The sequence below is a fragment of the Cololabis saira genome, chromosome 8 (assembly GCF_033807715.1).
Source record: "Cololabis saira isolate AMF1-May2022 chromosome 8, fColSai1.1, whole genome shotgun sequence".
In the NCBI taxonomy this organism is placed as follows: domain Eukaryota; kingdom Metazoa; phylum Chordata; class Actinopteri; order Beloniformes; family Belonidae; genus Cololabis; species Cololabis saira.
Genome location: NC_084594.1, coordinates 44,178,487 through 44,194,818, shown reverse-complemented (window position 1 = coordinate 44,194,818; position 16,332 = coordinate 44,178,487). Strand labels below are relative to the sequence as shown.

At 44.5% G+C, this 16,332-nt stretch overlaps 1 protein-coding gene across 2 annotated transcripts; it reads left to right on the top strand.

Moving 5' to 3' along the window:
- The first annotated feature begins 7,674 nt into the window (after nucleotides 1-7,674).
- Nucleotides 7,675-13,888, top strand: LOC133449007 (opioid growth factor receptor-like). 2 transcript variants are annotated; one of them, XM_061728083.1, is made up of 8 exons: nucleotides 7,675-8,167; nucleotides 9,435-9,497; nucleotides 9,620-9,658; nucleotides 9,735-9,789; nucleotides 11,910-11,988; nucleotides 12,063-12,129; nucleotides 12,788-12,936; nucleotides 13,152-13,888. In XM_061728083.1, the coding sequence occupies exons 1-8, from the start codon at nucleotides 7,709-7,711 to the stop codon at nucleotides 13,549-13,551; spliced, it is 1,311 nt and encodes a 436-aa protein (XP_061584067.1). In that variant the 5' UTR covers nucleotides 7,675-7,708; the 3' UTR covers nucleotides 13,552-13,888. The 2 variants fall into 2 exon arrangements, with proteins under 2 accessions (XP_061584067.1, XP_061584066.1); XM_061728082.1 differs by having other exon boundaries at nucleotides 9,732-9,789.
- Nucleotides 13,889-16,332: the final 2,444 nt, after the last annotated feature.

The following is a 16,332-nucleotide window of genomic DNA, read 5'->3' as shown; positions in this document are numbered from 1 at the left end:
GGATGATTTGGACCGTTTTTATTTCAGGGGGGATGATTTGGACCGTTTTTATTTCAGGGGGGATGATTTGGACTGTTTTTATTTCAGGGGGGATGATTTGGACCGTTTTTATTTCAGGGGGGATGATTTGGACCGTTTTAATTTCAGGGGGGATGATTTGGACTGTTTTTATTTCAGGGGGGATGATTTGGACTGTTTTTATTTCAGAGGGGATGATTTGGACTGTTTTTATTTCAGGGGGGATGATTTGGACCGTTTTTATTTCAGGGGGGATGATTTGGACCGTTTTAATTTCAGGGGGGATGATTTGGACCGTTTTTATTTCAGGGGGGATGATTTGGACCGTTTTTATTTCAGGGGGGGATGATTTGGACCGTTTTAATTTCAGGGGGGATGATTTGGACTGTTTTTATTTCAGGGGGGATGATTTGGACCGGTTTTAATTTCGGGGGGGGAGGGTGCCATCACATCACCCCTCATCCCCCCTCAACTCGAATACTGCTCACACGGAACTCAGAACTTCTTCATAAATAACTCCCAGAGAGAAAAAAAACACCAGCAAGCTAACAAACAAACCAATAAAGCCATCAGAGTTAACAAAACGAACCAGCAATCAACAACTCGCAACTGTTTTAACCTCTCCTCCTGATGGGCTGCAGGTGTGGTTTAAGGCTGATTTATGGTTCCGCGTTACACCAACGCAGGCCATACGCCGTGGGTTACGCGAACTACTGCGTAATCTACGGCGAATCTCTGCGTCGATTTAACGCGGAACCATAAATCCGCTCTCACAGCGCGACTGACTGTGAGCCCGGCTCCTGCTCTTCGCCGCGCGCAGCTCCTCGCCGACTCCGCGCTCATATATATTTAATAAATGTATAAAGCCCATATATTAATAACGCCTCACTTGGCCGAGCCCTAACGCTGAGACCATGGTAGATTTAAGTTACACGCGGACACGCCGCACTGTTGACTTTTCCCTGCCGGCTCTGCTCATTGAACAGTCCCCACACAAACAGTGTCCAGCGGCGCTACTGTCACAGGGGTGGTTCAAGTCCCCAATTAAATACTTTCGAGGGTGAGCAGCGCTTAGTAACCCACAACAAAAAGCAGGAGTGCAGCAACAGACATTTATTGCTCCAAGACGGTTATAAAATCAAGGGTGGGGGAGTCACTAAAAATAGAACCGTTTCTAAAAATGGCCAATCCATAAAAGGTTAAAAAAGGTTAAAGATGAAGAGTCTCAGTCTTTCTGGGCTCACTGTCCTCCAGTGCCCTCTCAGTGCCTCCTCCCTGTTGGCCCACGCCAACAGGGATCCCCGGTCCGAGTCCGCCGGGGGCTCCCCAACCACCTGGGCCCCCATGGGCCTCTGTACGTCAGTCCATCCACTCTTGTTCATCAACTCTCGTTCAATCTCCCAGCTTGAATGTCTGCCTTGAATATATAAGGGGAAGGAAACCCTCCCCTGGTCCACCATTGGTCTAGGGGGGCCAGCCTGCAGTGGTTTATTGGCCACTGCAGCTGTCTGTCAGGATTCAGTTGATTGTGTTCAGCTGTGTCTAATCAACTCAAACAAAAAGGTAATTGCATGTCAACTCAAAAACAGAAGAAGTTACATTTCAAACAATAATAACTAGACAAAACAACAAAACATGCATGCAAATAAAATGTTACACTAAAATTCCAAAACAATAAAACGATTAAACACAGCCTGACACTCAGCATGACATCCCCCCACAGTTTACCGTTGGCAGTCCCTGTCAACAATCCCCATGTCCACCAACAGCAGCCTCCAGCGGTTCCTTATCCCAGCAGCTGCACCCAGCTCTCCGCAGCGTCCAGCAGCCCCACCAGTAGCCTCCGGTGGTCTCGTGCTGCAGCCAGCTCTCCGCAGCGTCCAGCAGCCCCACCAGTAGCCTCCGGTGGTCTCGTGCCGCAGCCAGCTCTCAGTAGCATCCATCAGCCCCACCAGTAGCCTCTGGTGGTCTCGTGCCACAGCCAGCTCTCAGCAGCATCCAAAAGCCCCACCAGTAGCCTCCGGTGGTCTCGTGCTGCAGCTAGCTCTCAGCAGCATCCATCAGCCCCACCAGTAGCCTCCGGTGGTCTCGTGCTGCAGCCAGCTCTCAGCAGCATCCATCAGCCCCACCAGTAGCCTCCGGTGGTCTCTCTTGCTGCATATGGGCAAAGGTCGCATCACTGTTACGACGGGCAAAACATCCTCAGGGCTTGGGGCAGAGGGCCTTCTTTAAGGCCCAACAAAAAACGGGCACCAGGATAAATTATCATTTTAAAACTTTGTGGGTACCCAGCACTGCTCACGAACTCGATTCCTGCCAACAACGCCAAATGTCACAGGGGTGGTTCAAGTCCCCAATTAAATACTTTCGAGGGTGAGCAGCGCTTAGTAACCCACAACAAAAAGCAGGAGTGCAGCAACAGACATTTATTGCTCCAAGACGGTTATAAAATCAAGGGTGGGGGAGTCACTAAAAATAGAACTGTTTCTAAAAATGGCCAATCCATAAAAGGTTAAAAAAGGTTAAAGATGAAGAGTCTCAGTCTTTCTGGGCTCACTGTCCTCCAGTGCCCTCTCAGTGCCTCCTCCCTGTTGGCCCACGCCAACAGGGATCCCCGGTCCGAGTCCGCCGGGGGCTCCCCAACCACCTGGGCCCCCATGGGCCTCTGTACGTCAGTCCATCCACTCTTGTTCATCAACTCTCGTTCAATCTCCCAGCTTGAATGTCTGCCTTGAATATATAAGGGGAAGGAAACCCTCCCCTGGTCCACCATTGGTCTAGGGGGGCCAGCCTGCAGTGGTTTATTGGCCACTGCAGCTGTCTGTCAGGATTCAGTTGATTGTGTTCAGCTGTGTCTAATCAACTCAAACAAAAAGGTAATTGCATGTCAACTCAAAAACAGAAGAAGTTACATTTCAAACAATAATAACTAGACAAAACAACAAAACATGCATGCAAATAAAATGTTACACTAAAATTCCAAAACAATAAAACGATTAAACACAGCCTGACACTCAGCATGACACTACGTTCCGCCGCGCCGCGTTCCCAACGCTTTTTTCTGTTGTCGGGACGGGATGTCTCGCGGACGCGGTGTTGGTGAATTCTTTAAAAAACAACAGCTAAACGGGTTAAAATGCGTTGTAACGCGCGTTACTTAGATTGTAACGAGTAAAATATTACCGAAAATTTATTAGTAATGCGTTATATTACTGCGTTACAGCAAATAGTAATACATTACTGTAATTGCGTTACTTTTGTAACGCGTTACCCCCAACACTGCAGATAATATCATGATGGGAAAGGGATGGAACCGCATAGCCCATGCACACAAACTTGTCTTTGAAGCTCTTTGGAAGATCTTGTGGCCAAGCTTTCTCCAATGGGTGGAAGACAATGAATACACAATCAACAAGGGGTGCTTGGAGCTGGCAGGTGCACTTTCAGAGCACATAAGAAATGGAGATGTTGAAACAGCTGCAGCATGCTATGAGGAGCTTTTACTGGAAGTCGGTAAGGTTCAGAATCTCATTGCAGAGTTTGACATGGCAAATGAAGACAAGCCAACCTTGACCTTCTGGAGACAATACATGGAGCTTGTGTCTATTCTCCTGGCATTCACACGGGCACTTAGGTGTGGAGATTGGAAGCTATACATGTCAGCATTCAAGAGCATGATGCCCTGGTTCGCTGCTTATGATCACACTCATTACACAAGATGGGGTACTGTATTCATTGCAGACATGGAACATCTGGCACACACAGCACCAGAGGTCAACCAGGGATTTCTAGATGGTGATTTTGTTGCCAAAGAAACCAAGCATAGCTTCAATGGGGTGCCTTTTGACCTTCGCCTTGAACACATCAACAAAACAGGAAAAGTTGCTGGAGGACTGGTGGGCATCACAAGAAATGAGGCTCTTTTCTAAAGTTGCCCCTTGACTACAGGGGGGACAAGCTGTCCACACGACAACTATTAGTCATGTCTAGGGGTGGAACGATACGGGTAACTCCCGATTCAATACTGTGGCGATATGTGGCCCACGATACCGATAATATCACGATACACGATATCTACGATATTCGATATATTGTAAGAAATTTCATCAAACGATATATCACGATATATGTGACTGAAAAAGAAAAAATACCCATAAAAAGGAAAACATCTGTAGTTATGCATTTATTCAATGCCAAAACTTCATACAATGTACAAAGAAAGTGCATTTGTATAGAGCCTCACTGCCTCCTAGGCTTGTAAATGTAAACACTGTACAGCTGGACAAATTGAAGTGCATGAACAATAGTGCGATGACAACCGCGTAAATCCATTATGTGTGTTGTAATAAAATATCGATATTTGCCGTCAGTTTATCGATTATTTATTGCAACAGAGAGCGCAACAATATATTGCAATATCGATTTTTTTCCCCACCACTAGTCATGTCCACAATCTGGTCTTCATGGAAGAGTGGCAGGAAGAAAACCAGAAGAAGTCTCGTTGCAGAAAACCTTCTGCAGAAGACTTGATCCTGGGGTGGAGGTCCACCTTCCAGCAGGACAACGACCCCGAACAAACAACCAGCTCCAACAGAAGAGTCAACACGTATTCATGTGTCAGACCGGCCCAGTCAGAGTCCAGACATAAAGGAGACCTCACTCAGGGCCACATTGTCTTTGCAGCGTGCACTACTTTCCAGCGCTCAGTATCGGGTCTAGTCCAGTCTTCCAAGGACTGTTACCTCCTGCTTACAGCTGAAAATCCTCCCTGTGGATAATTCAGACAAGAGACTTTTGTAAAACTCTACCTTCGTTGTTCTGCACTTGGGTCCTACAATCCACCCGGGACAGAAACTGGGATTTCAGCTGGAAACTTTCTTCAAGTTTAGTCTCCACAGGACTGTAGACAACTTTCCTGGACGTGGACACAAGACATTCAAGGCCTGTTTAAAATAGGTATTAGATGCCATAATAGGTCCCCTTTAAATGTGAGTTCATATTATTCTAAAACATACATTTAATTCAGTATGTATTTAATTGTTTCATGGATCTTGTCTTGAAGAGCATGATGAAATAATTTCAACCCTCACGACAGTTCGTCCACAGACACAAACATCTGGTTATTTTCTGCAGCAAGTCAAGACAAATCGATCCCAGATAACGGATCAATGCAGAGCCAGACGACAAACTCCTTCAGGAGTGTTTAGGGTTTTTGGATGATGTGAAAGACGACTCACGTATTCATGTAGCTCCAGCACACGCATGAGCACTTCCTGAGTTGGTAAGTGAGTGAAGGACAGGAGAAACGTCACAAACATGTCCAGAGCTGCTGAGAGAAGCTGTGAATCTGACTGAAGAAGCTTTGAGGAGAACTCCTCCAACCCCAGCAGCTCCTGCAACAGTTGCAGTTTTATCCTGTACAAACATCTCAGATGGAAACCTGCCTGAATTCACCACGTTCCTGTACATCTGTGTATGTGACAAATATCTTTAAACTGTATTTATGACCAGTTGTCACTTCTGCTATTGTACACAGAACATTCAAAATGTTTAGTACAACTTTAGATACATAAATGTTGTAAAAGCAGGAAGAAAATCTCACAAAATGAAATGAAATGTTTCAACAAAATCAGTTCCTCCTCAAGTGTTCTGAGATTTCTCCAAAAACACATTTGTTTGTGTAAATGTATTTGTTTGGTAAAGAAACTCATTTCAACAGTATATACATTATCCGAAGTAGAAAACTTTTTGCACACCGGATTTGCAGAAAGGTGCGTCGGAGGAGGAAAGCTGCAGCCAAATATAAAAAGAAAACTCCTGCACACCTTCTTCTCACCGTACTCGTGTTTATTAGCTAATTTAACCCTAATAAACACGATGAGAAGAAGGTGTGCGGGAGTTTTCTTTTTATATTTCAACAGTATATACATTGCAATGGAAATAAAAGTAGTGCGGAAAAAAAATCTGTGCAAAAAAGGCAGGTAGAATGTGTGAGGTAGACATACAAAATATAATCACACTTACAGTGACTGAAAAAAAAGAATAAATAACCCAAAATAAAATAGAGCTCTTTTCTTAAAAAAATAAAAAATAAAAAAATGAATTCCCTTCTAGGATTTTTCCAGTTCTTATTGTACTGGTAAATGTTCTTTTGGGGTTTCTTGTTCTTTTCCGTGTCTCTTATGTACATTACCCGGGTAGGTATAAGTGTAGGTGTTATTTCCTTAGCTGGGAAATCCTGAGTTCAAACTGATCTTGTCAATCCCTGCAGCAGCTGGCCAGTCTACTGGCAGCAACCTCCAAAGCATCGTCCGTGGGTCTGGCTCGCCATCACTTCCGAAGTCTTCGCTCATGCAATAGAAGGGGGTCTCAAAAAAACCAGTCAGAGTTCTTTCAATTTAAGTGATTCGCTCAGCAATACTGCACCATGCAGCACTCCCTCCCGCACTCTTTATCGTCTCTTCTATCCTTTTTTCTTCATACTTTCACCCGCACTCATTTCACCTTCCCGTTCACATGCATGGACACTATCCTTTTTTTCTTTCTCCCGCGTGCCCGTTAATTACATGACACACCAGCGGAGGGCCGGATCTGCCATTCCAACGGGTGCTGCCGAGGACCATAATTCAGGCTTGAAGCCTGAATTATGGTTCAGTCTCTCTGTCGTCGCTCTGATGGCTCTGATCCTGTTGACGACTGAAAAAAGGCTCCACGGAGCAACTTGTAACAGGCAATGCTATCAGAATACAATGCAAACAGTTAATCTTGGATAAAAAATCTTTGTCGCAGGAGTCTAAGACTTCAATAATGTACGGGAACTCATGTTAAATCGGTGCGCGTCGCCGCGTACCCGACGCCGTAAGCTCTGCGTTGGTGTAACGCGGAACCATAAATCAGCCTTAACAGTCCAGGAGCCGCGACACATCGCCTGACGGGAGGTTTTACATGCGAAAATAAGATTTTCTATTTTGAACATCATGATAACATACTAATAACCTTGATTTAGAATACAACATGTTAGTAAGACTATAACAAAAAAAAAAGCATCACATTTTTGGGTGTGCCAGCTGTCTCTGTGGGTGGCCCTGGCACACCCTGGCACACCCGTGGCTACGCCACTGTTTACAACGCCAGCAGAGAAATGACATCTCACTGTTCATTTTATGCAATTTCTCTGGCGTATAATAAATCCTGTGTATCATCTTAAATAGAGCTAGTTTATGCCTTAGATTGTAAGAACATTTATGAACGTGCCTACAAATGTAAGACCAATCCTCTTTCTGTATATCAATATGATACACTTACATCTTAAATTATCTGTATTTATAACAGAACATTCAACAAAAATGTTGTAGATCTTAGAAATCATTTTTTCATTGTTCTGCCCCTTATTGTTTAATATAACATAATTTTTTGATGATGTAGGTTCTTGAAGAGAACCATTCTTTCCAATTTAAAGTTATACATTTCCTGGCTGCCAACATAGCAAGATCTATATATTTGCATTGATATTTGTTCCACTTGTCTGACTAGTTCCCAAAAGACATAAACGAGGTGACAGAGAGACAAATACATTTAAACATTGAGATACCAACTATTATCTCAACTATTACGTGTCGGACGGAGGCTCAAAGTTTCGGTTTAGTTTCCTGTGAAGAGGCTGAAAGTGAAAGTGGATCAGCGGCGCGTGATGAGGCTGCTGTCCGCGCTGGCTCGCCTGCTCCGGGACACCATGGCCCGGTTAGGAGAGCTGCTGCTCGGCCCCGCGCTGCGGGGGCTCGGCTGGCTCTGGGGGCGACTCCCCCCGCTGCGGCAGCTCTGCTACGCGGCCTGGGCCGCCCTCCCGGGGGCCCTGCGGGCACTCCCGCTGCCCTGGAGGAGCCGGGGCGGGCCTGAGCCGGGAGGGAGCGAGGAGGACGGGCGGGGGACCGGGGGGACCGGCGGCCCCGCCGGCTCCGGCAACCTCGGCGGCCCCGGGCACCGCGTCGAGGACCGCCCGGAGCGCGACGAGTTCACCGGGGAAGATTACCGGGTGGAGGCCACGGATGAGTTTTACTGCAGCTACGACTCCACCTGGGAGACGGAGGAGAGCCCCGGGCCCCCCGGGGCCCCCGGGGCCAGGAGCAGGAGTTCACCGGGATACGGAAACGTGAGTACCCGGGACAGGGACGCACTGACGCGGACCCAGAATGAGACCCGTCCCGGTCCCTCGGATCACCGCTAGGGGCGGGGTGGGGGGTTATTTCAAACTATACAGGACTGTCTCAGAAAATAACAATATTGTGATAAAGTCCTTTATTTTCTGTAATGCAAAAATGTCATACATTCTGGATTCATTACAAATCAACTGAAATATTGCAAGCCTTTTATTATTTTAATATTGCTGATCATAGTTTACAGCTTAAGAAAACTCAAATATCCTATCTAAAAAAAATTGAATATTCTGGGAATCTTAATCTTAAACTGTAAACCATAATCAGCAATATTAAAACAATAAAAGGCTTGCAATATTTCAGTTGATTTGTAATGAATCCAGAATGTATGACATTTTTGTTTTTTTTAAATTGCATTACAGAAAAGAAAGAACTTTATCACAATATTGTAATTTTCTGAGACAGTCCTGTATATCTTATTCAAAGGTGTCGTGTTGGTACTTATAATTTATTAATTGTATTATTTATTTCATGAAATATTTACCAAAAGTACAATATTTTTTTAATTATTATTATTATTGACAGATATACAGAAAAGGTACAAATCTACGATGCAATCTACAAACGCTACAAAATAACCTGTGATCCGTCACATGGGGTGTGACGTCACCAACCTGGCCAGGAAGGTTTATTTCAAACAATACATCTTATTCAAATGTGTCTTGAAAGAAGTTGGTATTTATAATTTATTGTATTATTTATTTCACGAAATATTTACCAAAAGAACAATCTTTTTTTTAATTATTATTAATTATTATTATTATTGAGATATATACAGAAAAAGGTACAAAACTTCAGGATAAAATGCAGTTACAAATTAAGGACAGTAAATTATATATCAAAATAAAATAGAAGGCTTGAGGTTTAAGGAGGAAAAATAAATTAAAAAAAAAAATCAGGAGATATATTTCATGGGGGTGTGACGTCACCAACCTGGCCAGGAAGGTTTATTTTAAACAATACATCTTATTCAAAGGTGTTGTGAAATAAGTTGGTATTTATAATTTATTAATTGTGTTATTTATTTCATGAAATATTTACCAAAAGCACAATAATAAACACGCTTCAAAATACCTGTGCTGACGTCACATGGGGTGTGTCCAGTTTTATACAGTCTCCGGTCGTTAGTAGTGTCACTCAAAGCCAGTAATGTTTTTTTTCCATTTTAAAACATAACTAATAATCTGATTTTCTGTGCTCCAGTCCAAGTTCAGCAGATTTGTAAGTGCTGCAAGAGACATGCAGAACTACAGGCACGGTTACCCTGTAAGTAACACACACACACAAACATGCACACACACACACACACAAACATGCACACACACACACACACACACAAACAAACACAGCAAACCCCATTAACCTCTTTCTTTGACGATTTGTCACAGAACCAGTTCAGGATGCAACACCGGAGACATGAAGCACAAGTAAGTACTTACAAAGTGTTTTAAACTGCCTCATTTTTGAAACTGTTCAACTAAAATTCTCCTTCCTCTTGAGCAGAACGATAAACCCAATCTGAGCTTCTACCTCGGACACACGTCCTCCTCACCAGACGGTAGGTCCTCTGCAGACACACAGTACCAAGTCTGTGACCTGAATGACCTGAACGGTTGTAAAAGGGATTTTTGTTACGCGTCCAAACGAGAAAAAGTGGGGATGTTAAGAACGATGCAAATAAAAAGATAAGCACAATGGTTCTAACGTTGACTTGAGTCGCGTTTCCAGTACCCCTAGATCTGCACAAAACCCAAATATTCAAAAAGAAAATCTGCAATGAAACTGGCTCTAATTATAAAAAATAGATAAAGATCTATAGAGGGGTCAGAACTGTAAAGGGGTAAGGACTGTAGTCGGGTCAGAACCAAAGAGGGGTGAGGACTGTAGAAGGGTCCGAACCGTAGATGGGTCAGAACTGTAGAGGGGTCAGATCTGTAGAAGGGTCCGAATTGTAGAGGGGTGAGGACTGTAGATGGGTCAGGGCTGTTGTCGGGTCAGATGTGTAAAGGGGTAAGATCTGTAGAGGGGTCAGGACTGTAGTCGTGTCAGAACCAAAGAAGGGTAAGGACTGTAGAAGGGTCAGAACCGTAGAGGGGTGAGGAATGTGAAAAGCAGATCACTGTGATATCCCTGTTTTTTCCAGGACCTCTCTACAGTCCTTCTACAGTTCTGACCCCTCTAGAGTCCTCTGAGCAAGAGATGCACATTTTGCAGAACCAGTATGGGACTCAACTACTACTGCTGCTCTCCCCTTGATGGTTTGTAGAAAGACTGTAGAAGGTTCAGACCTGTACAAGGGTCATATCTGTAGAGGGGTCGGGACAGTTGTCGGGTCAGACCTCTAGAGAGATCAACACTGTAGAGGGGTGAGGACTGTAGAGGGATCATAACTGTAGAGGGTGAGGACTGTAGAGGGATCATAACTGTAGAGGGTGAGGACTGTAGAGGGATCATAACTGTAGAGGGGTGAGGACTGTAGATGGGTCAGGACTGTACATGGGTCAGATCTGTAGTCGGGTCAGAATTGTAGAGGGTTCAGGACTGTGATAGACAGAAACAGTTAGTGGTCAAGATGTTCTCAACATGCAGCCCCACTTACTGTAGAAACCCCCAGTGATGACTGTGACCCCCGGGGTGCCATGGTAGCCCCTGTGGCCCCCCAGAGAGCCCCGGTCAACCTCAGTGAGCGATAGTGGCCCCAGTGAGCCATGGTGGCCCCAGTGAGCCATGGTGGCCCCAGTGAGCAATATGGCACTTTTGCACTAGTCTCACTTCAGCCCGGCTCGGCTCGGCTCGACGCGGCTCCACTCGTGTGTTTTTGCGCTGCCAGGGGAGAAGCGGGCAGGTTGGGGTGAAGCTGCTATGACGTACTCGATTGGGCAACCGCTTTGTTCATGTCGGCGCAGATGAGAAATCAGCTGGAGCCGGGAGCGGCTGAGAGTAAAACAGCCCGTCTACATCCCTCTCTCCTCAGCCACCAGGTTTATGAACATCTGCACCTCAGAGTTGGATCACCAAACAGACGTTTTGCGCTTTATAATAAAATCGCCGCGAGCCGCGGGTCGCTCTCGCTCTGACTCCTGCTTCCTGATTCAAACGTCTGACGGCCCCGCCCCCCGACCAATCAGAGGCGTGGAGGGTGGTGACGGCCCCGCCCCCCGACCAATCGGTGGCGAGGAGGGTGGTGACCTCAGAAATAGTCCCTGCTCAGCCCGCTATAGAACCTCACTGAAATGTTTACAGAAAAAAGTATCGACTTGGAGCGGCTCTACCTGTCTCAGCCCTAGTGCGAAAGCGCAAAATGGGGCCGTGGCGGGTAGAACCGAGGAGAAGCGATACTAGTGCAAAAGCGGCTTTAGTGGCCCCAGTGAGCCATAGTGGCCCCAGTGAGCCATGGTGGCCTCAGTGAGCCATAGTGGCCTCAGTGAGCCATAGTGGCCCCAGTGAGCCATGGTGGCCTCAGTGAGCCATAGTGGCCTCAGTGAGCCATAGTGGCCTCAGTGAGCCATAATGGCCCCAGTGAGCCATGGTGGTCCCGGGGAACCCCCCTGACCCCCGATGAGCCATGGCAACACTGGGGACACCTGTGACCCCCAATGCCAGGTGGGTCCCGTTTGGCCACCAGACCAGTTTCCTTGTATTTGTAAAAGGATTCGCTTGTGGCTCATCTGTTACCAGGCGTCTTCATATCCGAGTTCCATGACGAATGGTACGGGAATTACGACCAGCTGGAATACGTGCACACCTACATCCAGTGGTAAGCTCCTCCCCCATCAAGGATGTTGTGTTCGATCTTTGGTTCTGGTTTGTAATCCCACTTTCCTCTGAAAGGTTGTTTCCCCTGCAGGAACCGGGGATGAACCGTGACGCCAGCACGCTGACCCAAGAGGAAATCCAGGTATACTGAAGAAGCTCCTGTTCTTCTTTGAAAAAAGATCTGGGCCTCACAAACGCTGTTCTATGGAAGAGAATTAGTGCCATGCAGGAGAAAAAATATTTGAGAGGGGAAGATTTTCTTTTTTATTGTGCAAAAAGTCGAAATATTGAGAAAAAAGTCGAAATGTTGAGATTAATGTTGAAATACAATTTCGAGAAAAAGTTGAAATGTCAAGATTAATTTTGAAATACAATTTCAAGAATAAAGTCAAAATTGTGTGAATAAAATCGAAATTTCGAGAATAATGTTGAAATACAATTTCATGAATAAAGTGTAAATGTCTCCTCTGGTCCATCAAATCCAGTTAGAGCGACTGACAGCTCTGCAGCAGCAGCCGTAACTAACTAACTAACTAACTTACATCCTTGGAGTGGAACGTTAAGGGTACGTTTCTGAAGTTATGCAACTGCATAAGTGTGATATGTGTTTCAAATCAATATCGTCATCAAATTTGGACTTTTTTCTCGAAATTGTACTTCAACATTAATCTCAACATTTCGACTTTTTTACTCGACATTTCAAGTTTTTTCTCGAAGTGCATAATGAAAAAAAAATATTAATTTTATTTTTCTCCTGCCTGGCCCTAATACTCTTCCGTACTCTTCTGTGTTTCCAACAGGACTTTCTTGATAGCAGCGTTGCAAAGGAGAATCTGCTGAAGTCGTACAAGCTCATGTTGGACTTTTACGGTATGCAGTTGGCTGACGAGGCAACCGGAGAGGTGATGAGGGCCGACCACTGGATGGAGAGATTCAACAACCTGAACAGGTGAACGACAGCTGCGTTTCAACCCAAGTCTCCCCTGAAAACAGCAAAACCCTCAAATAATCTTTTTGTTTAAAAAACAAGAAAAATCCAAGGCACTCTTCTTCAAATATAATATATATCCCACCAAAGAGCACCTTCGTCACATGATTTAGATTAACCTTCTGAGCACTCTGGACTTTCTTTTAATCTTTTTGTTTGTTTTTTTTCACCGTCAGCCGCACACACAACAACCTGCGCATCACGCGCATCCTGAAGTGCCTGGGAACCCTGGGATTCCAGCACTACCAGGCCCCGCTGGTCCACTTCTTCCTGGAGCAGACTCAGGTCCAAGGAGAACTTCCAAACGTCAAGGACAGCGTGCTCAACTACTTCCTGTTTGGCGTCCTTGACAAGAGTGAGCGCAGGAAGCTCCTCAAGTTCGCCTACCTGAACTCGCGCGCCACAGAGGAGTTTGTGTGGTGCCCGAGGAAGATCCAGACGCTGTGGTCCAGGCCCGGCGGGTCCAGGCTCAGACGGAAGAGGAAACGCGTGGGTGCCTCCGGCCCGTCGGCGGAGCTCTACAGCTCAGACGAGAGCCAGGACGAGGACACGGCCGAGCCCTCGGCCACGTTCTGATAAGCGGCGTTGCAGGCGAGAACTCGCCGCACCGCTGACTAACGGGCTGCAGTTTGTTTTTTACTAACGTGGGTAAATGTTTTCATGCACCCCAATTATCCAAAGCAGTTGTTCTTGTACAAGACAATAAATATGGATGTTTATTTTCTGATTCCTACTGTTGTTCTGAACTCCCAAGTGCTTTTATCACAGATGTTTCAACAGATGTTCATCATTCCCAGCGGCTGGAAACGCTTTCTAGTCTCTCATAATGGTTGTTTGAATCCAGTTCCTTCTTATTTGAGAGTTTATACCTGTTTATACCTGTGCAATTTTTCCCAATAAAGACATTGTTGAAAAAAAACAAAAAAACACTACCCTGATTGTTTCATCTTTAAACTTAAAATTAAAACCTTAATCACACCAAAGGAAGTTCTGCTCCACTGTTCCAGAAAGAAAGGTGGATTTTATATTATGTGCAGATTTGAAGCAGACTGGTAAAACGACTTGTTTTAAAGTCGACCACTGTCACTTTAATAACGGTAATGGTAATAAAAGTATTAATAGTAATAATAATAAAAGTAATATCAATAATAACAGTAATATCATTAATTATAAAAGCAGTAATGAGTAATAACTAATAATCAGGTGTATAGTAACGAAGTAGATGTACTTCGTTACACTACTTAAAGGGATTGTGACATGAAAAACACATTTTTCTTGATTTTTTGTGTTTAGTTAGACGAGACAACCCGCTGCATAAGCATATTACTAAGCGGAGGAAAAGAAACTAACAAGGATTCCCTCAGTAGCGGCGAGCGAAGAGGGAAGAGCTCAGCGCCGATTCCCCGTCCGAGCGGCGCGGGAAATGTGGCGTACGGAAGACCGCTTGCCCGGTGTCGGTCGGGGGCCTGAGTCCTTCTGATCGAGGCTCAGCCCGTGGACGGTGTGCAAGACAAAATCACATACCAAAACCAACAAAACCACCAGGCCATCGTGTGGGCGGATGCAATCAGTGAGGGTGGACGTGTGTCCGTGAGCTCCCGGTATGCCTCAACAATCACCACTATTTTACTTTTACTAACTCAGCTCCGAAAGGGAAATTAACTTTCCCCATTTATTGGACCTTTTCTCTCTCATCTGAAGGGGTAAAACTTAAAGCTTAAGAACTTTATACAACAATATTATACGAACTATCGGCTGAGATTTCCCTCACGGCGTGATGGCTGCTGATCAGGAACAGCTGACACTGGACTCATTGTTGAGAGCAATTCGGGAAATCAAAATAGATCTTACTTGTCATATAGACAAAAAGACAACAGACATTCAAACCTCATTGTCTAAAATTGAATTGTCAATTTCAACTTTGGCCGAACGGGTTGACGAAATGGAGACCCGAATTAGTGCAAATGAGGATAATTTAACAGACACTTGCTCTCAAATGGAAAAGATGGAAAAGGAGATCGCTTTTCTAAAAGAAAAATCAGACGACCTGGAGAACCGAAACAGAAGATCAAATATAAAGATTATAAACGTGCCGGAGAAATCTGAGGGGAACGACATGGTTGGATATCTGGAGCGCATCATCCCGCACCTGCTGGGGAATGACCGCTTCACCTCCCCGATCACCCTGGAGAGAGCTCACCGCTTGGGAAGACCCTCGGACCGGATCAGACCCATCATCGCTAAATTCCTTAACTACAGGGAAAAGGAGAAGGTGCTCCGTCTATCCAGAGAGAAGGGTGCGGTGTATCTGGACAACAAGCGCATCTCCTTCTATCCAGACTACAGCGTCGAGATCCAGCGCAGGATGATTCAGTTCAAAGACGTCAAGAAAAAACTCCGAGAGAAAAGTATTGAATATACCAGCTGCTACCCCGCTAAACTGCAGATCAGATTTCAAGGAGAGCGTAAACTTTTTGCGACACCAACTGAAGTTGAAGTTTTCCTTGCTGAAGTGGAAATGGAGTAGTGGGGGATATTGTCCAGAGGAGTGAACACCTGTGGGACTGAAACTGATGGGACTCAACACTGGACATACCGGTAGGCTAATGTTGATCCAGTAATATAATTTAGTAGGCCTGATACAAATTTGAAGTGATTTATAATCCTGCTTTGAAGAAAAATATAACCTACATTGTTATTTAGTTTTCCTGTTTTAGAAGTGATAATTAAGACCAACATAGCCAAATAGGGATCTTGTGTTTTGTAGATTAGTGCTTATTTCATCTATTTTATTTGAAAATAAATAAATTAATAAAATAAAGAATGTTTTGCTTTAAATAGTCCCCTGATGGTGGTTGATTGAATTTGACTTAATAGTAATTGTTGAGGCTACCTAGCCTGTTTAGAAGTGCACAACTACCTGCCACATGGGTGGGTGTTTTTTTGTTTTTTGGGTGTGTTTTTTTTTTTTTCTTTTCCCTTTTTTTTTTTTTTTTTTTTTTTGTTTTTGTTTTTGTTTTTGTTTTTTTTTTTTTTTTTTTGGGGGGGGGGGGGGGGTTGCTATATATGGTCCTTATTCTATATCTGTCCCATTAAGTTAGTAATTATAATATTAATGCCCAGAACTTTGAACTATTTTTTATTTTATTATGCTCTAAATAAGGGATCTATGGTTTTCCTTATATATTGTCATGTCATGAATATGGCAGGAAGATTGACTTGTATATCAATGAATGTCAGAGGAATTAATTCCCCAATTAAGAGAAAGAAAGTCTTAACATATCTGAAAAAACACTCTGTCGATATTGCTTTTATCCAAGAGACTCATCTCACCAATCTGGAGCATATGAAGCTACG

What these genes read in the sequence shown, in the direction of transcription:
- LOC133449007 (XM_061728082.1), top strand. Translation starts at nt 7,709, where the DNA reads ATGAGGCTGCTGTCCGCGCTGGCTCGCCTGCTCCGGGACACCATGGCC. An exon ending in CACGTCCTCCTCACCAGACG is followed by an intron (nt 9,790 to 11,909) that starts GTAGGTCCTCTG and finishes ATCTGTTACCAG; the next exon opens with GCGTCTTCATATCCGAGTTC. An exon ending in AGATTCAACAACCTGAACAG is followed by an intron (nt 12,937 to 13,151) that starts GTGAACGACAGC and finishes TTTCACCGTCAG; the next exon opens with CCGCACACACAACAACCTGC.